Source organism: Leptonotus elevatus, chromosome 16 (assembly GCF_054856555.1).
Source record: "Leptonotus elevatus isolate MCC_2025b chromosome 16, RoL_Lele_1.0, whole genome shotgun sequence".
NCBI lineage: Eukaryota > Metazoa > Chordata > Actinopteri > Syngnathiformes > Syngnathidae > Leptonotus > Leptonotus elevatus.
The window spans coordinates 12,535,737-12,561,039 of NC_141254.1; the positions used below are offsets into that span (position 1 = coordinate 12,535,737).

Here is a 25,303-nt window from a genome sequence, read left to right on the forward strand (position 1 = left end):
TGTCTGTAACAGATCAATTTATTGGTAACAATTACTGTTTTGGTATAGCGTACTTCAGCAAATGTAGTAACGAAAACACATTTTAAAATAAGATCGAGCTAACAATTGCGATAAAAAGAAATAAATAGAAAATCATCTGAAATAAGGTCTAGTATTTTCCAATATCCTATGAATACATAACATCTACAGTATAAGTTAATAAATTGAAGCTACTCTATAAATACATCACCAGCATGCACAATACTGTAATATGGAGAATACTGGAGCAGTTCTCATCTTACATTGAAGAGAAAAAAAAAATACTGTCATAGGCAAAAGAAACTGCAGATAAAGTGAATCCACAAACCCCGAATGGAGCCTTCTGGTAACATTGCAAGAACTCTGGCCATTATGAATACTTCAGCGTTGCGGTTCCGGACGCCGTTTCAGACGACATACCGAAGAGTAAGTGTGGAACCATTTCTTGCCTTGTGATCGATCCAAACCCCACTCGTCATTTTGCTATGTGACTTCTGTGAATATAATCGTTCACTCCAAACATCAGGAGCCAATCGAGGTTATTATAGTGACGACAATACTGACACTAAGGATTAGGTGTCCAAAAACAGTTAATTTATTCAATAAAGCACATCAGCACATGATAGGGACAAGCTGCACTAAGTTTACTTTATGAAGTTCTATATTAAGTTACAGTATGACTGTGTGACTTAGCTGGACACACCTGACACAAAGCAAAACAAAAGAACACGTTGTTTTTTTTTTTTTCCTTCTTCTCCATGTTATCCTCAATAACGGAGACAACCTGCTTTTCACTCAACGACCATAGTGCGCTGCAACTAAAGATGTCACGTCATGATGCGAGTATGTAGACACTCCTATAAGCCGCATTTGTCATCTGTACGCTTTGCCCTCTCACGAAAAGCAAGGCCATGACATTCAAGGCGACTGAAATTTTCCCTGTTGCTCAAACTCAATTTCTGGACACTTCGCCCCTCACTCAAATGCAAAAAGACACCTCCGCTTCATTTGCGCAATGACACCGTTCTCCGGCAGCCATTTTGACGCTGGCGCCCAAAGACACGCCTCTTGCTTCTTGGTGGTATTCTAGCAAATGCCGCAGAGGCTACCAAGAAGGGGGATTCATTCTTTTATTAAATCTTTTTTTTTTAATAACTGTAGTTTATACCTTCTTTTCTCCTACTTTGTCACGTTTAGTTTGTGGAAAAATAAAGAACAGCGGCCGCGTTAGTACCATTGGCTGCTGATGTTCCACCTCTTACCCCCCACCCGCTGTTTATCTTAATTTCTAACATTTTCCGTATTATTTTATTTTGTCATTTTGTGAGCGCGACTGTTGTGGTGTTTTGGCAGAATGAGGTTGCAGACTTCTTAGTTGTTGCCCTCGCCGCCCTCGTCGTCCTGCTGGTCGCTCGTCCACAGCGTCAAGTTGTCTCGTAGCAGCTGCATGATGAGAGTGGAGTCTTTGTAGGAGTCTTCGTTGAGGGTGTCCAGCTCGGCGATGGCGTCGTCGAAGGCGGTCTTGGCCAGGTGGCACGCCTGCTCGGGGGCGTTCTGGATCTCGTAGTAGAAGACGGAGTAGTTGAGAGCCAAGCCCAGGCGGATGGGGTGAGTGGGCTGCATGTGCTCCTTGCTGATCTCGTGGGCCTCGCTGTACGACTTCTCGGAGGATTCCACCACGGCGGAACGCTTCTCGCCGGTGGCCACCTCGGCCAGGTAGCGGTAGTAGTCGCCCTTCATCTTCAGGTAGAACACCTTGCTCTCGTGTTGCGTCTCGTTGCAGTTCTTGATCAGGAAGTTGTCGAGGAGGTTGAGCACATCCTGGCACACCGTCTCCAGCTCCTTCTCGATTTTTTCCCGGTAAGCCCGCACCATCTCGATCTTCTTCTCGTTACCGTCGGCGGACGTCTTCTGCTCGATGCTGGAGATGACGCGCCAGGATGAGCGCCGGGCGCCCACCACATTCTTGTAGGCGACAGAGAGCAGGTTCCTCTCTTCATTGGAAAGCGCTTCATTCAGCTCTGTAACCTGGCAGACAAAAAATCAATTGATCAGAATTTGTAGGTTTCGATGAACCGTTTTAGTTCCTAAATGTGTCTTTCCCTTCAAGTGCTATGGATACAACGGTGACCAAAAAGTATCAGATAAGGCCATGGCCACTAATGGCTTACCATCCAGAAGCGGAAGCCACGCCTTCAGCACCCCTGACATCATACTCTGTGATGAATGCTGATTGGCTGTCGTCATCGCTCAAAGCTTGTTTTGTAGTGTTTTGACAGGCCGGTGTCTGTCTAAAGGATTTAATCCTTTATACCCCACTGGGACTGTGCGACAGAGGAGTCTTTACAGACCTTTTCAGAGTGTAAAGCCTGTTGTTACTTTCTTTTTTTTCCAGCACCAAATTCTGTTCCATGAGCAAACCAGAGCGGGAAGGGGAGCTAACTTTGCCCTTTACTATCACTGTACTAAAGACTGTTTGCCAAAACAACAGAGTGGTTTTACTGATATTATTGTTATCAGTAGTAGTAGTAATATTTACTGTACTGATATATTGTGCATGTTAACTCATTCACTGCCATTGACGGCTATAAACGTCAACAATTAATTTTAATTATTTCTATTAGTTTCACTTTTTTCCCCCCACTTTTGTTAACAAGACTATGAAAACCTAGACATTTTTTTCTTAAATAATCTTTTATTTTACTTTTTTTTTTAAGAAAAGGGCGTCAGGCGATTAAATTATAAAAAATTAGGGGCAGTTAAAATTTGTAATTGTAATTAATCGCATGCCTTCCATAGTTAACTCACGATTAATCACAAATGTTATATCTCTTCTAAATGTACAATAATTTTCTTCTCGGTTTTCATACTCTTGTTAACAAAAGTGGGGGAAAAAAAAGTTAAACTAATAGAAATAGTTTTAAATGAATTTTTGACGTCTATAGCCGTCAATTGCAGTAAATGAGTTTTAGTGGAAACTCAAATGTTTGTTAGTTATTGTCGATCGCCATGCATCCTGTCGGCACCATGAGCATCTTTCAAAAGGGAAGTCAACCCCAAAATGTTCTTTACAATTACAAGTTCTATGCGGCCCCACTAGTGTAACAACAACATTGTGATGTATAATGTGTTTGTAGAATGTAAAAACATTTTTTTCCGCATCTCAGGAGGCGGCCATTTTGCCACTGTTGCTCATGTAATGGCCAATCACGGCTCGCCTGTTTTCTGAGTTTGGTCATGTGATGTTTACAAGCTGGTTGTTACCAGAGGCCTGATCAACTGTGATGTCATTTGCAGTCCACAGAAAGTGGCAAAATGGCCGCCCACTGAGACGGAAAAAATAATAACATATATATATGTTTTTGTTGCTGCTTCATTTATGTTCCACAAACATGAGTTTCTATACAGTATTGAGCTTTTTTTATTTTATTTATAATATTGCCAACCCCATCACCAATATCGTGATAATTATCGTATCGAATGATATAATGATAACTCCGTTACTGTTACATCCCAATTGGTTGTAGCCAACTACACTTAAGACACGACAAGTGTCGTATCTTTTTGTCCTATTCTTCTGTCATCAGTTGTCAAGCAGCATCACTGACGGAGGAAAGTGTGTGTCCGTGAGGTGTACCACAGATAGCACGAGCATTCTGCTGCGTCATTCTGGTTGTCTCTTAAGACACAAGTATCTGTGTGAAACATAAATTGTCTTTTAATAAAATAGACAGTATATTTTGATTTTAGCTGAGCTGTGCCACTCAGTGAGGTTACCTGTAACAAAGCGAAAGCTCGGAGGGAACTGTAATCTGCTGCTACAAGCGCCTGTTTCCATAGCAACTGCAAAATCTTATCAGAGTTATAATCTCTAGTGGAAAGGATGCTGACATGGCTGTTGGTGTGGACAAAGCTGCAGCAGTGTGGGTGGGAATCCCTACAAATAAACCAATTCCCATCTAATACCTTTCTGCCCACTCATACAGTAGTGACTTGTCATATTAACTTCATAGGAGTTCAGATACAACCCATTAAAACAAACGGCTCTAAAAAAAGCCCGAAGAAAATGAAGCCAAAATGTGGCGACGAACAACAGACTTGGCTAGAACCAAACGCAAATGTTAGCCCATTTTGAGCCATACAGTGTTCCTAAAAATGATATTTAAAAAAAAAAAAGGGAGATGACAAACCATCTCAACAATAGCAAAACAGGTGTTATCTTATCAAAGAGCCATTCAGGTTGAGTTTCTTTTTAGTTAAACATTTACTTAGAGGGGCAATTTCATCCAGTAACCGGCTATATAACGAGTCAACTATTGTTCACTTTGACCTGGTGCTACATAAAACAGACTTTAAATCTTCCCTGTGATGAAATGTAACACCGTTTTTTTTTTGTTTTTTTAAGTACAATTTCTACACTAGTCTAGGTTTTCAAAACAATAGGAACATTTTACAGTGCCCATAAATAAAATGACCTCTGTACTGGAAGAGTATGAAAACAATAAAGTGACATCAGTTGCATAATGAGCTCACTTTCCAAGCACAGAGGAAAGTCACCCAACCCCCATCGCTAGCTCATTGTCGAAGCACGTCAATGACTGTGGTTCTATATCGCCCTATGCATCATTTCCATTCAATCACAGTTCATGTAGAGCAGGACTCGGACCAAGAATGGGCTAGCACGGACGCGTGACGCAGGTTAGCAAAACAACATGGCTACGGTATCTTTGTGTCCCAAGTCTGCGCAGAGAGAAGAAAAGCCCTGACTGAAGCCGCGGTGCCGGTATGACAATAGTGCTCTGTCTGTGCCCATAACGCACATCAATGGTGGCTGCTCTCTCCTGACTCATCCTTACTCACGGCAACCGAACCTCTAAACAACCAGGGGCGATCAATAGCTTCCTCTTTGACAGCTCTCTCTTTGGTCATTAACCTAAACAAGAAACTGCTAAAACTGGGAGTGTGATTGAAAGGGGGGAGGGGGCTTGTATGTGAAGCCAGCGTTGGAAGTGAATGACCAGCGTTTCACGTTTCATTTACTGAGGTTTTGATGCATATAAAACTCTTCACATCTCCCGATTCCGTCCTCCCTGCTCCGCGCTTCCTCTCTGGCCTTCCTTGTTCGTTTGCCCCCAAGTCTGGAGGCTCTCCTAAACTGATGTGACAAGCCCCCCGCTGACCCTCTTTTCAGGCAGCGCAGCACAAAGGCGCAGTGGACTACCTGACGTCACTGGCGGTGTGAATAGGGATTGTTGCTTTAGCCACAAAGAGCTAATAAGGGGGGGGGGGGGGGGGGCGGAGAAGCGGCGTACACTATAGAGTGATGACGGCGCTTCAAGTGCCACTTTGTTGCCACGTACGACAACGATTCTTGTTTTGTTAGTAGTTGGGCATAGAAAACATAATGGCAGGTTTATCATTTCAAAAGCAATACGTGTCGTGTGTAGGCAACATGGGCTGGTATAGGGAGAGGAAGTCTGAAGGGAATTATACTGTGTATACTAAACACACTGGGTCAAATATTACTCTACGAGGTACAACTTTAAAGACAATCAGATGAGTCAAGGGAAAGCTGTGGGAGGAAACAGGAATACCCAGAAAAACAGGGGTGTCAAATCCAGGTCCAGAAAGTGAAAAGCCTTGCCACAGTTTGGCTTCGACTCAAGCGAAGCTCGTTTACCTGCCATTTGAGTAGAAGCACCTGAAGTTTGTCCGCCGGAGTGTCCCTCAGAACCTACTTGCGCGAACACGAGGATTCCGAGGGACAAGATGCTCTGGCGGTCATCTGGGACTCAACGAATCCCAGACACAAACCAGGGTTTTTCCTGGCTCAAATTGAGGCAGAGGTGGTATCAGCCTGACTATGATGGCCGACTACCGATAGCAGGCATCGGTGCCAATACCAGTCTTATTTTAAGGTATTGGTACTCGCGGCGGTGACTTATACCATTATGGGTCGCCCTCCTGCAGCCATTTTACGATCAGGGACTAGAAATTAGAAATGATATGAATACAAAGTTGCCATTCATTTTTGCCATTTTTAAACTACAATCATCAAAAATTCATCCTAAATTGCAAATATAATAAAGCGTTGTTGTAAAACACTTATGTTTATTGTATATACTGTGTTTTTATGACTTTGGCGATGGCTGGAGCGCGCCACCTCTGCCTTGCAACCAGGAAATGGGCGTGTGCAACGGTTACTTCTTCGGTACATTAAAGTAAAACCAAAAAAAACTGTTTCTTCTACGGTTGCTGCTTCCCGGTCTTTTCCGTGCACTGCTGTTGATATAGCGCCCCCATAATGGCGCAACACTGCAACTGCAGTTAAAATGCGTTGCTGCCGAGCTCAATCATCACAGCTGGAGCGCGGTGTTGAGCGATATCAGTGGCTCAGGCTGGAGAGGTGGCCACCTCTGAATTTTGTACACAGGAAAAAAACTGCAAACCTTACTGAGAGCCAAAGACTGGACCTGGGTTTGACACCTCTGGAAAAAACCCACACATGCAAATCTCCACACAGTTTTTAGATTCGAACCTCAAACCATGGTGACCTAAACGTGCTAACCAATTCTCACCATACTGCCCATGAATTGATTTTAGTTTGTCTGCGGCTTACTAATTTTCAGCATCGGTTAATTCGGGTTCTCTTGGCTGTGTGTAAAGATGTGTCGGTGTATAATAAGTGAGTGAAGATATGAATGCTGCTATTGATTCCTTGTGGACTTTTGAATTCCGGTTGGACTTTGGTTTGAGGGTGTGCTTGGTGGATTTATTTCTTTATGATCCCTTGTGTGTCTTTTGTTCTGTTCCCAGACTCTATTTGCACCTTCTGATTCCATTATTTGATAGGGTCTTACCTTCTCATCAGTTGTGGTGACTGTAGTTCTTGTCTGCCCGAAAGCCCCCCCCGTGTCTTTTTGCTACCTGCCCACCTGCTTCTCTAGCTGCTATTTCCGAATCTCTCCAATCCACCCCCTGGCAGCGTCCTGAGAATATGTTCGTGACATCTCATGTTAGTACAAGAGAGGCAAAGAATAGTCTTGTGCAATTTTACCTGTGCATGTTTCTGCGAAAATGCAGTCTCATTCACGTGTAGGCGGTTGGTTAATTACTCTAGCTCACTGACTTGCTGAAATATTTTGGGAGTCGTGATCCTATTCATCTAAGGTCTTGGTGTATGTTGTTGAAAATAAAGGTTTGCTTCCTGTGTCCACTTCGAACCAAACAAGATGACGCTAACAATGGGCAATTTCTAGCTGTGAGATTGCAGGCATTTCCGGGGGAACGACACAATTTCTTGCGGCAGTTTGTTGTTTTAGAAGTCACTATGCATTTTTTTTTTTTTAAACCAATTTCAGATTGTCTGATTCAAAGACGCTTGTGATCTTAGTACCAAATTTACATATCGGGTCTGGGGGGGGGTTTCCTCACTACCAGTTGGGTTACTTAGACTCTGAGACCGGTCTGAAGACAACTCTTTAAGGGTCTCAGTCTCGCCTCGGAATCAAAGGCAGATTTACTCCCGTTTTTTTCTCGAGCGGACTCTGGATTTTTGATCAAGACCGTTTGAGCCCAGTCCAGTACTACTGTGATCTGTGAGAAACGCAGAAGAGGTATACGACAAAGCTAGCATCCAATACTGGCTGAGACTGAGACAAAAAAAAAAAGAGCATGAATGTTGCGCGAGGAAATTAGCGTATCTTGTAAGTGAATTGTCTCGTTTACAGCTGTTGAACTGTCAACCAAGATACTAGCATTTGCTATATATTATTTGATCAGATTTCATGTAATTACTGTATTTGGTAAAGCTTTAATGAAGTCAATCAGGCACTGAATACAGCATAAAATTCCTGATCTTGGTTTACAAGCCTCATGTGTCAAAACCTAAAAGCAATAACATACTGATTTTTAGAATTGCTTGTTCCCTCACTGAATCAGCAAAAAAAATATTTTGCATTAAATTCTTACAAAAAAACATTTCCCCCTGATTATTAACTAATTATTGTTGTTTATTTAGTGCCTAAAAAAAGCTACCAAACAATTACAGTAAGCAATATTACATGAGATTGAAGTTGTACTCGCCAACCTTTTTTGAAACTGGTTCTTATTGGTTTATTTTCCAAAGTAAAAGCTGATGTTTGCAAACGTCTGTTTTGGTTAAATGTAAACGATGGTCTGAATTCATGAAGGACTACAGATTCAGAGTCTAATTTACTGTTGCGAAGCTGAAATCAGACGATTTGGACCATTTTAAGTATTAAGTATTAAATAACGCCGCTAATCGAATACTGAAATAGTTGATTATTTTGATACTCGATTAGTTTGTTAGTTAGTTCGTTAGTTTTCTTTGCTTCCATGAAAAAACACATTCCAAAATCATATTACAACGAAAAAATGTACATGTGTCGTTTACAGCATTTCTGATGATCACATTTTTAAGTGTAATTTAAACTTAAATGCAAAAAACATACAGGTGCAAAAACACTTCTGTACAGTACACCTAAACCTCGTTTAATTTCATTGGCAGTTTGGGAAGCTGATGGTAGTAGTTTATTAAACCCCCTTATACGATTCTACCAGTTAATAAGGTATAAGTCTAAAAAATTCGCTCAGCTGCCTCTTTTGGATCGTGCCTGGCTCGCAAGCAAAAACCGAAATAATCACCATCTGTGTTACTGAGCAGGTAGTGGTAACTGGGCTTTAGTTTTGTCCTTGATTACAAATCCTTTGGCACGACGTGTTATAGAGAACATCTCATCAGAGGCCTAACTTTGAAGGCAGATGGACATGAAACAATATCCAGTTATATTGCAAATCACACTGATATTAGACACCGGAATACGAATTGCGCCCTAGCGTCCTTTCACGGTCCGACTTAGAAATCTGCATGCCTCACAAAAACGACTGCAGTTTAGGAGTTCTGCCCCTTCAGTTGCGCCGCAATCCAAATGCGTCTTCCTGTTCCATAAGCCGACTCCTTCACACTTACATTACAAAGACATGTAGTCAGCAGATGAACATAGGTTGTGGATCTAGTCCCTTGAATCGCCAACATGACTAGCCTCAGTTTTTGTTTTCAGTCGAACCGGTTGCCATGTCGACAGTGGCAAGGGATTCCCCACTTTAAATGCTGGGTGAGGCTGCGGAGTGCAGACACACCCCTTCTGCCCAGTGCTGCAGAGAAGACACTGGCAGGGTGAGGGGCAGACCGCTTTCCCTCTGACTCTGCATAAACGGGACGGGGTGGAGCCACGCTGCCTGTAACATTGTGGACAATTAACATATGTAACATGCGTACGTTACATGTTGATGTTTGGAGAGAAACGAATATACGTGGAAATGTTTAGTGTTCCGTATGTTTCTCATAACAGTTTCTTGCACTAGGTTTGCAGTAGGATTGTGTTTTCCAGGGACTCTCGTGATCATTCTACAAGACAGTGTCCACTTATTTAAAAAAAAAAAAAAAAAACATTATTATTGACATATTTAGCTTGTGAAGTACAGTAGCTACAGTAGTTGTCTAGACAATATGCTGCTCAATCGTGAAATGGTGCACTACGGGTGGGCCTGTGCTGCATTTTGACAGATGCTGCGGCACGCCTCTGTGCGGACCTGCTGGATGGCTGCATATGGGCAGAGAGTGCGCGGATATGCGGCTGCCACACACGGCATCGATTAATGCAGCTGCGCATTCAATCATGCGACAGTTGGACCGTTTTGCTGCAATATGACAATTAAGAGAGCTGAGGAAAAAAAAAAGGAAGAAAAAAAAAAAGGGCTGCGCGTCCACCAACACCCACGTCTCCAAAAAAGGGCCGCTTATGTTGCGCGCAGAATCTGCGCCAGAATCGATTGTGATCAACCTTGAGCCAATATTGTTATACCCAATGCGTCAAACCGTGAAGAGGACGCGTCGTGGGAAAAAAATAAAAAAGTGCTAAATCATATCAATGCTAATTCAGCAACATGGAAACGGGAACCGTGGACATGGCAGGTTGCGTCGAACTCTGCCACGAGCATCCAAACAGTATTCGATGAGCTGTCATAGTAAAAATGGCATTTTTGATGCCGATTCACCTTGTCACTACTGGGTGGTGATGGTGAGAGTGAGAGTGTGTGTTGGGGGGGGCGAGGAAGGGGAGGGGGGCGCTGCCTACACGACCACGCACACAGACCGTAAAAAGGGAGCCTGGCCGAAAGGCACCGCCCCAAGATCAAGCGGTCCACATTCTCACGACCACAGACCGCTAGCAGCACTATTAATACTCCAAATGAATGATTGGACCCCAAATGAGCCAAAGCGTATCGCGGTTGTTCCTCTTCTAACATTATGACAAGGCTATAATGCGAACATGGGCTTCGATCACGGGCCCCGATCCAAATAATGTGGTCCGAATCGTAATTTAACAGCATGCTATCAGGCTCACGGGTGTTTCGCTATTAAAATCGCGCTCTTTAATTATAACTTTCATACACCAATTCCGTGTAGGCTATTCTGTTAAGTCAGTACATGGCCGTTTTTTGAAAGACACCTTGCGCTCCTGCCCTGGAGCACAATGGGCGTGCTTTTACTCCCGCAAGCGCAGCGTACATGCACGCATGCGGCAAAAAAAAAAAAAGGAAAAAAGAATGATATATTTGTCAAAATAAAAAGGAAAGGTCAATCCCGAGAAGGGCTACTTACCGACTTCATGGCAGCTGCCATATCGTCATATCTCTCAGCCTGCTCGGCCAGCCTGGCCTTCTGCACCAGTTGCTCGCGGTCCACCATGTTGGATGTTGAGCGTGCTGTCGTTATGTGCAGCGGACGTCTGAAGCTAACAAATTTGTCGCCGTGTGCTTTCTTTTTCCAAATGGAGAGAGTAACGTTGTGTGCTCCTCTCGCCGCAGCTGCTGCCTGCTGTCTGAATCTGTGGGGCCTGCCGACGGGACACCCCTCCCACTCGGAGCACTTACCACGGAGTTGTCACCGCCCACCTGGGCGGTTCCTGGTGTCGTGATGTAACGGACCCGGCACCCCCACCTTCGTACTACGTTACAGCTACTACAAGGTAACGACCGTAACGGGGTGAAGTAATGTATAGTAAAATACACACAGAGGTGGCAAAAGTACTTAAGTAGAAGTACAGATAGCTAGATTGTGTGTTTAAAAAAACACAATAACAACAACAAAAAACAGACGGTGGTAAAAAATAAATAAATAAAGAGTACTGGTTCAACCAAGGCATTCAAAAGTGATTGTACGTCATTTGATTAGTGTGTCTAAACATTAGTAGTCCAAATATCAATGGCATCGAATTCCCTGAAAAAAATAAAACAAATAAATTAAGTATCAAAACTGAAATACTTTGCACAGTACCATCTGGTATTGGTTATCTAATGCAATTAATAATTTTTTTTTTAGAGATTGTACTCTAATGCATTAGAATTAATTTTTTAATATAAAATCTGGATATATTTCTGAACAACAAAATACTGTATGTAGCTGAAAGAAACCAAAATTGTAGTTAATTTGATCTAAGATTTGAGTAAAATATTAAACTCATCTGTCGGATCAAATTGGCAAACCCATCCTGCTGGGCTAAATTAACTACTGTTGGTATGGTGATATACTGTAATAATAACCCAGCGGTGTGGTTAAAATAATCCACTTTGGGTTATTTTGGACCCACTTGTTTTTAGTAAATGGCAAGAGGTGGGATTTATTGTGTTGTACCTTCTGCCATCTAATGGAAGAGCATAAAATTGTAAAATGACCAAAGATGAATTTGTTAGGGATGCCGATTCCTGGTATCGGTTTCGATTCGATGACACCCAGCCTTATTTCAAGCTATCAGTACTCACAACGGTTACGATCAGGAACTATAGTAATCAGAAATAAGAAGAATAGACAATTGTAATAAATTTCATTCAATTTTAAGTAATAATATTGTAGGTCTTTCTTTAAAATGATCTGTCAATGTTATCTTTGGGGGAAATTTTATGTATCAAAGTGCTAGTAGTATTGGAACTTGGTATCGGTATTGGTGACTATCTGTGAGTTCAGTTTCAGCTTTTCAGTTGAGCAAAGTTTAATATTATTTCCTTATTGTCTTCTGTTGCACAACGAGAAGATGCAGATATATAAGTCCACACACAAGTGGCAGAGAGACAAGTTCTTTGTTCTACTTCTGTTGGAATATTTTCTCTATTTTAAACATATAATGAAATGATATATTCAGATGGTTCTAGTTATGATTAAAACACAATGCATATGGAGAGGATGTTTCCGTCACTGATAACACAATAAGGAATTGAATCAAACACCAAAAAGATAACATATATTTAAAAATAAGATTTATTTTGTCAAACTTATTTTGATAATTTTGCAATACATGTATATACTGTACGAGATTTGACCAAACACACGTATAATAATTTATTTTCCACGGTAGCGAGCGATACAACATATTCACAAGCCAGTTATTCATGCATGGCTATATTTGCCTTAAGCGTTGTTGTTGGGTTCCTTGTTCCACTTTTACATTATTTTATGTGTTACAATTGCTGTCATTTCAACAGAAATGTGCTTACATCTGTATTTTAGACCAAAAGCGGGGCAGAAAGAATAAAACTTTTCTTCATCGAAAAAAACCAAAACCTGTGTTCATCACATACAATGTGTGAATGCTGAGAGACAGGTACTGTATTCTGCCCTATCTTAACAGATTACAACTCCATCAATCAATCAAATGTGCAATGGATAAATTAACACAATGTCTGATGTATTAGCGGCAAATGCAATTATTGTTGTCCAACCATATCTTTTGTTGGCATTTTAGCCATTGTCCAGCATTTACATTACATACAATTGCAACTCCTAGTGAGTTATAAAGTGCTTAATAGACATTAGATGACAATTTTGAGGCGTCGTATATTGTCACTACTAGTTATTACGTGGGGCATGAATTCCAATGGTAGCGGAATAATCCCTTTGCGATGTAACAACTGTTATTTACATATTGTACACAAGTCCTGTATTGGCGCAACTACTTTACCCATTCCGGAGGTGTGGTTCCTTTAAAATCATGACAGCGAGCAGGTGACACCGGCATCTTCTGAGTGGTCACAGTTGTGCACGTCCCAGGCTATGTGGGAGCAATTGTGCAGGGAGACCTCTGTCCCATTGCACTTGAGATTGTCCAATAGGATTGTTCCTGTCCCTTGGCCAAAGTGCGCTTCCCCCCACGCCGCGATGGCCTCCCCGCAGCCCAGTTGACGGCACGCGACCTTGGCATCAGGGATGTCCCACGCATCATCACACACCGTGCCCCATCCAGAATTGAAGAACATCTCCAAGCGACCTTCACATTCATGCTGACCGTCAACCAGCCTTAGTGCTCCTACAGAAAGAAGGAACAGTCTTGGAATAGCCAAACAAATAGAAACAACACACATTCCTGTTCTTTTATGGTGCTGTGTAAATGAAGGGTAGACTTGCCTTCAGTAGACGGTGTGGAGGTGGTGGGATTCCTGGTAGCTGTCTCCTCTGTTCTGTTGGTGAAGTCATTGAAGGGTATAACCGCTGGGAGGGGGGAAAAAAAGTTTAATTATCATCACTATATATTTACTAACAACTATAAAAACTTTCCCTATCATTCAATATTAAAATGTGGCTGTGAGTTGAATTTAAATGCTAGTGAGGGCTGTATTTTCATAGGCTGCGCTCGAGCATAAAAACTGCTGCATCTTGATTCTCGTGCCTTTGTTGCGACAGAAAATTTTGGGACCTGATCATTTGGGGATGAAAGTCGGTCAAAACCAGTGCCTGCTCAGACCTGTCTAACTTTTGTCGCCAGGATGCTATTTTGGTGATTTTGAATGAGGTCCAGGCAGACAGACAGCATTTAAATGTGCCACGTGAAAATACCAAGACTCGGTCTAATCCACCTCCACATAGAGTTCAATATAGCTCACCGTGCTAGACTTGTGCTGGGCATGAAAATAGAGCCCTGACTGGACAATAGTCAAATTTTTAAATGAAAACATTTTATCATGCTGGCTAAAAGATGCTGATGTTATATTTATAGTAAATGAACTTTAAAGTGGAAGTCAACTCCCCCAAAAAATTCACTCCCAGACATTTTTACTGAAGCGACCCCCTTTGCTCCCGGCTGTTTTACTGGATTTTGACTGATTTTGCAAGGCCCACAGAATATTATGTTCTATTGCTATAAAAAAAAGAAGTATATTTCTATCAGTTTTCATTTTGCAGCAATTAGCATTACAATATAGCTACATTTCATCATTATTCACAAATCTGTTTAAAACAGTGGGGCAAAGAGCTTTTTGCAACATGGGCCTGGTTGATCTCTTATACTCTTCTGCCACCTGCTGGCCATTTTTGTAATAACTACCATTGCATCAAGCGTTCTCTTCAGTTCAGGAGGCTGCATCTATTATGCTCTAGCATATATATATATATATTTTTAAAGCGTATAAATATATTTTTGGGACCATGGTAATATTTAAAATAGAACATATTTATACGTTTTTGGGAGCAACTTAGTTCATTTGTTCTATGCAGCCCCACTAGTCTAAACACAGGATTCTGATTAATATTGTTTTTGTGGAACATTAACTAAGTGTGAAGAACCTTTGCTGTTAACTTATCTTCCACAAACGCAATTCAGAAAACTATGTTTAGACTAGTAAGGCTTCATAAAAGATATTGTAAAGAAAATTTGGGGGTTGACCCTTCCGGACATTGTCTGTATTCACCATGAAGGTGATACAGACAAACCCTATACTCAGTATTTGTCATTTTCTTGACACCGCATCATTCAAAGAGTTGTAGTCGAGCCTTACGTGTACAGATAACTCCAGCGTCCTCATGATGGCCACAGTTGTGTTGACCCACGCCAGAATGGGTGCACATGGAGAGGTGTGTTTCTTCACCAGTACATTGTACATTGTCCAACAGGATGGGACCCGTACCGTAGCCGTGATAAGCTTGTGATTTCACTTCAAGAGCCACACCACAGCCAAGCTGCCGACACACTACTACGGCATTTGCCATGTCCCAGCCATCGTCGCACACCGTACCCCATATAGAATTGTACTGCACTTCTATGCGACCCTGGCAGCTGTCGTATCCGTTCACCACACGGATAGCCATTGGTGCTGCACAGAAAGACACATTTATGATGACATTTTTCAAGATGTTTTTCCTAATCCACTGTGTACAGTTGAAATTAATGAAATAGTGTTTACCAACTAGGCAAGTACCTTTTGTCTGAGCGGCTGTGCGAATACTTGTTGTGAGTTCTGTAGCTGTGACATCAACATTCGTTACTAGAGGAAGAAGAAAAAGGATGAAAAAACATAACAAAGTTATGTTTCGTGGCACTGTGACGTTGACAGGAAACCTGGAGGAGAAATGTCTCCTCCTTTTGGTCAACCAGCAAAGGTGCACATCTTTACAGTTAATGTTCATAACTGATTCAACTAAATAAATATAAATGTAAATAATCTACTATAATCAGTTGTAAGCTTGCCTATATGCAAAATAAATAAATAAAGAATAATAATAATGATAATGGTAACTAGACTAAGTGCAATTTCTGCTGAAATTGCGTGGGAATGCTTATAGCTGAATGCTTATGAAGTAACTTGAAAGATAAATTATGTGAAAATTACAAAGTATTAATTGTAGTTAAAAGATAAATGAATAAAAAGAACACTTGAACCCGGGAGGGTTTGAAGCAAGTTGAAATTTATATGGAAAAGTGTTATCTGAAAGTACCCCCTAGTCATTTAGATGGAAAAGTTGAACTAATCATATCCAATGGAAAAATTAAGAAGAAAAAAATTCACTCACTAGCGCCATTAAACTATTATATTCTTTTGGTATACATTTAATTCCCTTAGCATAATTGCCATGGATAGATTTGCAATGTACAGTCGGAGGTGGTATTTGAACCCGCGACCAGAGACATCCGGTAACGATTGGAAGCGGGCGTGGAAAGTGGGGCTTAGAAAATGTTCAATGTCAGGCCCATTGAAATTGAATGGGGAAAAGTTTATATTTAACATTAAATTGTGCCAATACTGTATGTAATGTGGAATCAGACGATAAATACCCCGGAAGGCGTGAAGTTGACATTTGAACGGTGTAAATCGGATGTATTATGTGGGAGTTATTGCACGGCAAAAAAGTGAGGAGAATAAAATGCTATAAGTAAGAAAGAATAAAGAATCTCAATAACATTATATATATATATCATTGTGGGAATGCTGATAAAGGAACCTGCAGGTGTACTTCTGAAGAAAGTGTGATCGTAAGTTACTGAACATCATAAAATACAGTACCATTTTTTTTGGGATACAATATGTATATATATATATATATATATATATATATATATATATATATATATATATATATATATATATATATATATATATATATATATATATATATATATATATATATATATATATATATATATATATATATATATATATATATATATATATATATATATATATATATATATATATATATTGTACAGATAGTATACCTGCTGTTTCCAGTATGGACCGGGTTGACCCTTGGTTTTCAGTGGAATGGTAAACTGAAGACACAGTTGGGGTGGGTCCTGTACCTGAGCAGACAACAGAAAAGAGTCATTAGCCAAAGCCAATTATTAATTATTATTATTAACATACCAGAGCAGGTGATCCCAGCATCTTCATGATGGCCACAGTTATGGTTGCTCCAACCAAGATTTGTACATTGAATGAGTTGCTCTTCACTGCCGATGCAGTTCACGTTGTCCAGAAGAATATGGCCGGTGCCGTAACCAAAGTAGGAGTTGGTGTGAGCTGCAACGACTTGGCCACAACCCAACTGCCGGCAAACAACCTCAGCCTCCCTCGTGTCCCAGTCATCATCGCACACCGTCCCCCAGCGTCCCTTATAGTAGATCTCCACCCGGCCCTGGCAGGAGTCCTTTCCGTCCACTAGACGTACCGTGCCATCTAAAGATGCACGAACATATAGGACACAAAGGAATTGAAGAAAAAACAAAAATCAATATGATCATCTAATAAGTCACTTTGTCACCTTATGTCTGAAGATGTTTTACAAAGACAAAAGGCCAATTTGCTTTAAACGTCAACTGTACAGTAACACAAGTACGGATGTTTTCATACCACTATTTTTCAGATCAATACCAGTACAAGTCCCAACTCTTACAGCTAATACAATAGGCGAGACAGAAAGAGAGCGAGACAATTTGCGCCCTCAGTAGCGGGAACCCTGATATAACGGTGCGGTGACATTAAAACATATGGCTCATATGTGTAACAAACTTGAGTATTCCCCAAATTTATCTAGCACGGCTTATAGTCAGGTGCGCCTTATAGTCCAAAAAATGACTGTAGTTCTGACAATAGAAAAGCACCCATAGGTGTTAAAATATACAATATGTACAATGGAGGAGTACTTGCCTAAGATTGCATTCTTGGGAGGTGTTGTCGTAATATCCCCTGACGCTTTTGCTCCAACCACCAGTGGTTCTAACAGCAAAAGACAACAACAAAAAACACACCATATCAGTTGCATATTATTCTTATCGATAAATGATTCTCCACGACCTGTTTAAATACTGTACTTTCAAGTTTTACCTCGACATCTGATAGCCACATCCTCATAGTGGTAACAGTTGTGCACGCCCCAGCCCAGACTGTCACAGTGACCAAGGTTGGTTTCACTCCCCTGGCAGTTCACATTATCCAGCACGATGGGTACAATGGCTTGTCCGTACTGAGAGGTGCTGCCCATGGCCACAGCCACGCCGCAGTCCAGCTGCTGACACACTACTTGGGCATCCAACATGTCCCAGTCATCGTCACACACTGTGCCCCAGTAATCATTGTAGTACACTTCCACGCGGCCCTCACACCTGGTAGGCCCATTAGCCAGTCGCACTTTGGACAAAAAAAAGGAAGACAATGTTCATTAGTTCTCTTTAGAGAACATGGTTTATTTATTTATGTATTTATTTGTGCCATACTAGAATAAAGTGTAACTGTACATCCTGACAGTAGGTGGCAGTGTGTGGACGTAGTAATTAGCTCAAATGCAGTGGTGTACTACCAACAATTTCTCTGACAAATTATACTATTTATGTATTTGCGGCGGAGACTCGGGGGTAGGTGGAGGTGAGTGGCTAAATACTTTTCTCCTTCTTGGTGGGGGGTGTAACAAAAAATAAATAAAAATAGAGAGAAAAACTGCACTAAAGGATTTTGCTAGCAATGACAAGGTATATCCAAGGCGTCCGCTGGTCTGCTTTAACTTTCAGGGTATTAGATTCTAAATGCTTTTTGTTCTGCTCCATGACATGTATCCAAACTGGGCTATATATGAGTAAAACAATCTGAATTGCGTCATTTCAACCATATAAATGCAGTAATATGGGAGGCACTGTGCCAACACACGACTAACTTGCCTGTAATTTGAGGACAAAATACCTTCTTGAAAAAGTTTTATTCTTCCCATGGTATGTGTAAACAATAAGTTACTGTATATTATTCCATGTAAAGTTGTGGTGTGACCTTGTTTGGAAAGCCCAAGGCACTTCCTCTAGTCTTTTTTCCAACCTAGCAATCAACACTTACTGACTGTATTCTATAGTTTGGCCTGGATGTCGACAGTTCCTTCCAGAACATTGTGTGGCAGGTGCAAGTAGGTTTAGTCGTGATATCCCGTGCTTACCTTGGTAATACTTCCTCTCTGGGTATTGCAGGTCATTGGCTGAAAAGACAAAAGGCAGGTGGTTGAATCAGGAGAAAGTCACTTGTTTGTCAATATATATATATATTTTTTTTTTTTGGAAAAGTTGCCAAGTTAGTTAGTCATACATGACTGAGCCAACCCCTCCACATGACACCTTGTTCTTTTGATTTCTTGCTTTGTTAGCGAAGATGTTTCTCAGTCTGCCAAAAAGACAATGCCCGGAGACTTTTCTTTGGTTTCAACACCTTACAATGACTCCATAAACAGATCTCTATGCATCACACCCAATCTAGGTCATTTCACAGGCGTCTCCCTTTTTGTTGGTTCAGTGAAACTAGTACTGTATTCAGATTTCATAGGTGGAGGGTTAGTCATCTGTTTAGTGCTACATGATTCTTTCTTAATATGCCATCGTTTCTACTTTCTACTTTAGTAAACATCAGAAACCAGAAAATCATCAAGTTACTTACTAGGTGCATCTCGTCTACTTATTTTGATGTCACCTGAAAACAGAGTACAGCACATTTAGATGGAGATTCAGAAAACTTTGTATATCCCCACGGAGCAACAGACAGTGTACAGTTATTAACTGGTGAAGATTCATTGTTTTCTTTTTTCCTTTCTTGTTTATTTAAAATGCGTACTTATTAAAAAAATGTTGTTTGCCCTCTGCTGAAATTATATTTTGCCGTTTCCCCACTTCAACGTCTAAGATCATCAAACAGATGCAAATATCAGACAAGGATAACTCAAGTTAACGTAAAATGCAGTTTTTAAATGGTGATTCTTTTTTTTAATTAAGGGTGTGTGTGTGTGGGGCGGGGAGGACTGTTCAAAGCTACATGGCCCTGCGTGAAAAAAGTACAGACTGTCTGTCACTAATCTTTTTTTTTTAGGGGGGGGGCAGAGTTCATTTTCACTGACCAGTTCACACCCAAGCCTGATTATCTCCAGACCTAAAAAAATCGATGAAATAGAACTGACAAAATTAAATCATCCAGAAAGCTGCAAAAAAATGCCATGGTCCAAAGAAATTGAAGAACATGAGAGATTAAGTGGCACCATAAAGCCCTTCCTAAAGCTTAGGTCTCCAGCCAACCACAGTGAGTGAGTTTATCCATAAATGGAGGAAACATGGCACAGTAGTGAAGCTTGTTCCCGGGAGTGGCCGGCGTACAGAAATAGACACAAAGAACAGTGATGACTCCTCATGGAGGTCACAAAGGAACCCAGGACAACGTCTAAAGAACTGCACACATACCTCAGGTAAACTAAGTGTTCATGACGTGTGATGGTCTGGGGCTGCTTTGCTAATTCAAGACCTAGATAACTTGCTGTGATTGATGCAATCATGAATTCTGCTCTTTTCCAGAAAATTCTGAAGAACAATGTTCGCCTAAGAGTTTGTGACCTCAAGCTGAAGTCAACTTCTGAATGGCTTAAAAAAAAAGAAAAGAAAAAAATGATATTTTGGAGAGGCTGTTTACTTGGCTTGTTGTTATATATTTGCATTTGTTTTTTCTTAAACATAAGTGGGGAAACTGTGAAAAACAACACGAACATTGGAACATCAGAAAGCAACAGTATTGATGTCTGATGTACTACCGTACATCAATACGCTATATCGGAAGTTGTAAGCAGCATCATCGATATTTTCCTCAACACAAACACTTCAAAGCTTACACATACTCACCTACGCGCAGCAGCACAGTGACAGCCACTAAAACAAGAGATCCAAGCAAGGTCACCAGCAGACAGATAGTCGGGTTCCAGCACTTGCATGCGCTCTCCACAACACGCTGTCCTCGCATGGCTGCCTGAATGATCATCCGCCTGCAACACATTGATAGCCTCTTACAAATTAACACACCAACTAATGTATGTCATATAACAAACACACACTTCTTTGTGGCCTAGTTGTTCCATTGAAGCCTAATTATAGTATTGGATTGTTTCCCCAAATGAGCCTGCAGCAGTCGTAGGTATTGATAATGGCCTGCAGAATGGAGCTTGTAAAAATGGTGGTCGAAAACCAAAGTGCTCCCTGAGGCCATGTGAAATGCAAGGCGGGGGGAGGAAATGGTTGCAAACATTTAGCATAGCTTTTCCCAGCATGAGGAAGGGGAAAGGAAAGTGCAGGTGTCCACCTGTGTTGCGGATTTCCGTATTGAAGGAAAGGGGGATTCCCTTGGGATGAAGAATTTTGGGATTCACAGACAATCACTCAGTAATCAGAGGGAGATAGTACAGGGGGCAAGAGCGAGAATGTGATGAGAGCTCACTGCTCAAATAACGTGTGAATGTTTTCGTGAAAGCAGGGGAAGTGACAAAAAGCGATTGAAACGAAAGGATACATAAAAAGAGAGAACACAATGGAGAGTTTACCGTTGAACGTCAGGAATTGATTTAGAAATAGAGTGAATGGAAATAGATCATATCTGTTTTGATTTTTTCATATGTCATGACAGAACAGTCCATTTCCCCCATTAAATGTTTGTCATAATCGAGACATTGCAGTGTGGTGCAGCTCAGCTTTGGGATATTTGTCTTTTCCTTCGTACATTTCCCCGTAACCTTACACAGGAATGTGTATTAGGGGATGATGAGAGGAGAATTTGATATTGGCCCCTCGAGATAGTGGACATTCCGGGCCCAGGGGGCACAAAAAGACATTTCTGCTTTCTATGGCCCCCATCGTCAGGCATAAACACTGCTTCCTGTAATCTTTCACTAAAACGCTTCAGCACCTGATGACACCGCAGGGGTGCCTCTCATCTCCTGGACGACAGGAGGAGGGCGGGCGGGATGCGTGTAAGAATCTTAAGCCACTCTTTCGCTCATCTCAGGCATGTTTTGGACAATTGGAAGGACAAGAGCTGGGCGATAATTTTTTTAATCTCATTTTTGCCAGAATAGAGAGAGGGTATGTGGGGGGAGGGGGTGGAGGGGTGCCACATGATACGTTTTATACATTTAATATTCATTAAAACATGTCCGCCGGAAAGGGATTTTTATTCAATTATCCACTGTCGTGTCATTTTGCTTATACCAACAAAACCGTTCACAACTCTGCTTCAGTAATAAAGAGGAACATTCTCCATTCATAATAGGATAAAAAAATAGATCCATTTGAGAATAATGTTGCCTTTTGTGTCACCTGTGCTTCCCCTCCCTTCTCACTTCTCAGTCCTGAGAGATAGCTGAAAAGTCTCATCACTGCCAAAATGTATGCAGGAGTTCATTAATTAAGCGTGATATTTAAAAACTAAAATGCAATGTTTGATGAGTTTCCATTGACTATTGACAACAAATAATTCATCAGTGCTGAATAATTTAAAACGATAGTAAGCATTTTAACTCTAGGCCATAAGCAAGTTACCATATTATATTAAAATGTGGAGTTATATATATGGAAAGCGACATACATTTAAAATGTATTTCTGTTTATTTTTGCACCATAAAGCAAGTTTGTGTCCAAATGTCCTTGTACTTTTATAAACTTGACAAATTGTGAGGCAAAATCAAGTACATACCTGTTATGAGAATATATGATGTCACCCAAATTTTTAATAGTTAATAAAAAATAAAAAAAAAGGTCCGCCGGAAAAATATGATAAAGAATCTCTTCGAGTCCCAATTCCAAGTCTCACAAATTGGACTTTGTCTAAATAATGTCTGTAGAACTTTCAAACCAGCAGCAGTTCGTGTTTTAGGTCTTTCATCTCCTCAGCTCTCTCTGACTATAAATATCTAGCTTCGGTGACAGAGATTATGTAAAACAATAAAGAGCACATCATTGTATGTTAGATGTCCAACACCCTGTAACCGCCTATGGTTAAAAAGCAGGAGGGGCCAAAAAAACAACAACAACAAAGACTGAAAGCTAAAGCTTCATTGGTATCCCTGCATCTCCTGTTTCAGGTAAAGTTCCCTCATCGTCATCTCCCACTCGCTTCTGTACAATCCCATTGGGAGACTGGAGTTCACATTCTGTGGTGGGTGTGTCTTTCTTTTTTTGCATGTTGTGTACGTGTGTGATGGGGGTGGATTCACTCTGGTTTTAATCGGAATTTATTACAAAAAGATTTGTATTTTCTCATTGTATCAAAGATTCAGGTCTGTTCATTTCAACGGTGCAACCAAGAAATTCACTGTATGAAATGTTTTTGTGCTAGGCCTGTGGGCCAGATGACATCATTTGATCACATCTGTTTTTAGGGTCCTCACATAGAACACATTAGGTAAAGGATAAGACTTGTAACTTCGACGTAATCTAGCAGCACACCAAGTCCATCAAACACAATGGAGCTTAGTTTCCAGCTATTGGACATCATGGCTAGTGATATGCCTATAGCGAAACGTCAACTGCATAACTCATTCCAAGCGGCATCACGCAAACTCGATATCAGCTCAGTGCAGATTTCAAAATTGATGTGAAATTAACTAATTCACTGCCATTGACGTCAAAAATGTATTTTAACAATTTCTATTAGTTTAAAAATGTTTTTCCCACTTGTTAATAAGAGTATGAAAACCTAGTTTTTTTATTGTACATTTAGAACAGATGTAAAATTTGTGATTAATCGTGAGTTAACTAGTGAAGTCATGCGATTACCTACGATTAAAATTTTTAATTGCCCGACGCTCCTAATTTTTAATAATCTTTTCTTTCTTTTTTTAAATCGTGTCAGGCGATTAAAATTCTTAATTGTAATTAATTGCATGACTTCACTAGTTAACTCATGATTAATCACAAATTTTACATCAGTTCTAAATGTACACTAATTTTTTAACAAAAGTGGAGAAAAAAAATGTTAAACTAATAGAAATGGTTAAAATGAAATTTTGACATCTATAGCCGTCAATGGCAGTGAATGAGTTAATGCAAAAGTGGCCCTGAACAGCATATTCACATTACCGGCCTGCCGGGAAATCACCAGAATGTCCAGATTACTACTCCAGGTCTCTCACATACAGACAAGCATTCAAGCTCATGTTGCCTTTATCCATGACTCAGAGCATTATTGTTACTACTAATACAACTTCATATGCGGAGCTTGTTTGCTTTTTAGCCAAGTTCATCCATTAAAAGTGATAAAGAAAAGTAGTGAACAGTTAGTTCCGCCTCCATCCGCACTGCATTCTTGTTACAAACCAGGAATAACAGGACATGCAAATAAAAACTGCTTCACAGATATTTATTTTTTTCAAAAATAATTACAGTATTTTACTGTCTTTATAAATCACAATATTTGACTGGAATCAGCAATCCAGTGAAATATATGTTTAATATTCTGTAACTCAGAGAATCAGCTCTTAAAGCACCAAAAGCTTTATGGCAGGACTTCAGCACTTTTCTTATCAGGTTTTAGGGTCTTAAATTTGAACTTGACATGTAAAGTACTTTTGCAACTTCCTGCTATTTTTTGCTATTGGATAATTACTTAGCTGGGTCATAAAGAGTGACACAGATGACTTTATCGGTTCTGTAAGAAATGTGATACCCGACTGACCTCACAGCCCCATCCATACACACATTTTTTTTTTTTAAGATAGACGTTAGATGATTATGTAACATCTATTATGTTTAAAGGCACAACTGGTTTAACATAAATATTATACATATATAATATATATAAATATTTTTGTAATGTGTGAGTGAAAAATGTATTTGACTTTTAAGGCTCAGGCCCAATTTTGACTTTGAAGTTTTGGCCCAACGCCAGCAATATTTACCATAGTCGATAGAAGCACACTGAAGCTAAGAAGATACACAAATAGAATTAGAATTGATGCAGACCTCAACATCTGCGTAAAGTTTACTGCCTAATTTTTTTCCCAGTCAATTAGCTTTATTAACAGACTGAAGGCCCAAGCATAGACAATCAATACACAGTATTACACAAAATTAAAAATAATAATAATAATAATTAAAAATACAAATAACTGCGTACAAATACAGCATATGGATATACCAAATTAATAAAGAAAAACATTATTGTTAACACTATCTATGGTTAAATCATAAAACAAATATATTAAAAAGGAAGTGGTGACTTCAACTTCCCCTCTCAACTGACGCCATGACTAACACCAAGTGGGTTTCAGATTTATTTAGACAGGTCATGTTATATATATATATATATATATATATATATATATATATATATATATATATATATATATATATATATATATATATATATATATATATATATATATATATATATATATATATACATATATGTATAGTTTTATGTTTTATGTTTTTTCGATGACTTGAGCAACAAGCTACTGCCTAATACTCTGCACTGGCGGATTATTGCCACTAGTGGTCCTCATCCTACACACGTCGACGGAATTTATGTTGCCTTCAGGTTTATTGGTAATAAATGAACTGAAGGAACCTCGGTCAATACCGAAACGCCGGAGGGTGCCTGAAGGCATCACCACTCCAGGACTTTCCAGCGGGTGACATATTCCTTACGGATAAACAAA

The 25,303-nt window shown here is 40.2% G+C and overlaps 2 protein-coding genes across 2 annotated transcripts; both read right to left on the reverse strand.

Annotated features, from left to right (window-relative positions):
- Positions 1 to 10,960, reverse strand: ywhag1 (3-monooxygenase/tryptophan 5-monooxygenase activation protein, gamma polypeptide 1). The gene is made up of 2 exons (XM_086097957.1): positions 10,706 to 10,960; positions 1 to 2,046 (listed from the first exon to the last, which is right to left on the reverse strand). The coding sequence occupies exons 1-2, from the start codon at positions 10,790 to 10,792 to the stop codon at positions 1,390 to 1,392; spliced, it is 744 nt and encodes a 247-aa protein (XP_085954083.1). The 5' UTR covers positions 10,793 to 10,960; the 3' UTR covers positions 1 to 1,389.
- A 1,475-nt stretch (positions 10,961 to 12,435) lies between these two features.
- On the reverse strand, positions 12,436 to 19,330 carry LOC147160810 (scavenger receptor cysteine-rich domain-containing group B protein). The gene is made up of 10 exons (XM_086098168.1): positions 19,276 to 19,330; positions 18,785 to 18,823; positions 17,692 to 17,994; positions 17,515 to 17,583; positions 16,732 to 17,043; positions 16,584 to 16,667; positions 15,289 to 15,354; positions 14,869 to 15,183; positions 13,502 to 13,585; positions 12,436 to 13,403 (listed from the first exon to the last, which is right to left on the reverse strand). The coding sequence occupies exons 1-10, from the start codon at positions 19,328 to 19,330 to the stop codon at positions 13,087 to 13,089; spliced, it is 1,644 nt and encodes a 547-aa protein (XP_085954294.1). The 3' UTR covers positions 12,436 to 13,086.
- Positions 19,331 to 25,303: the final 5,973 nt, after the last annotated feature.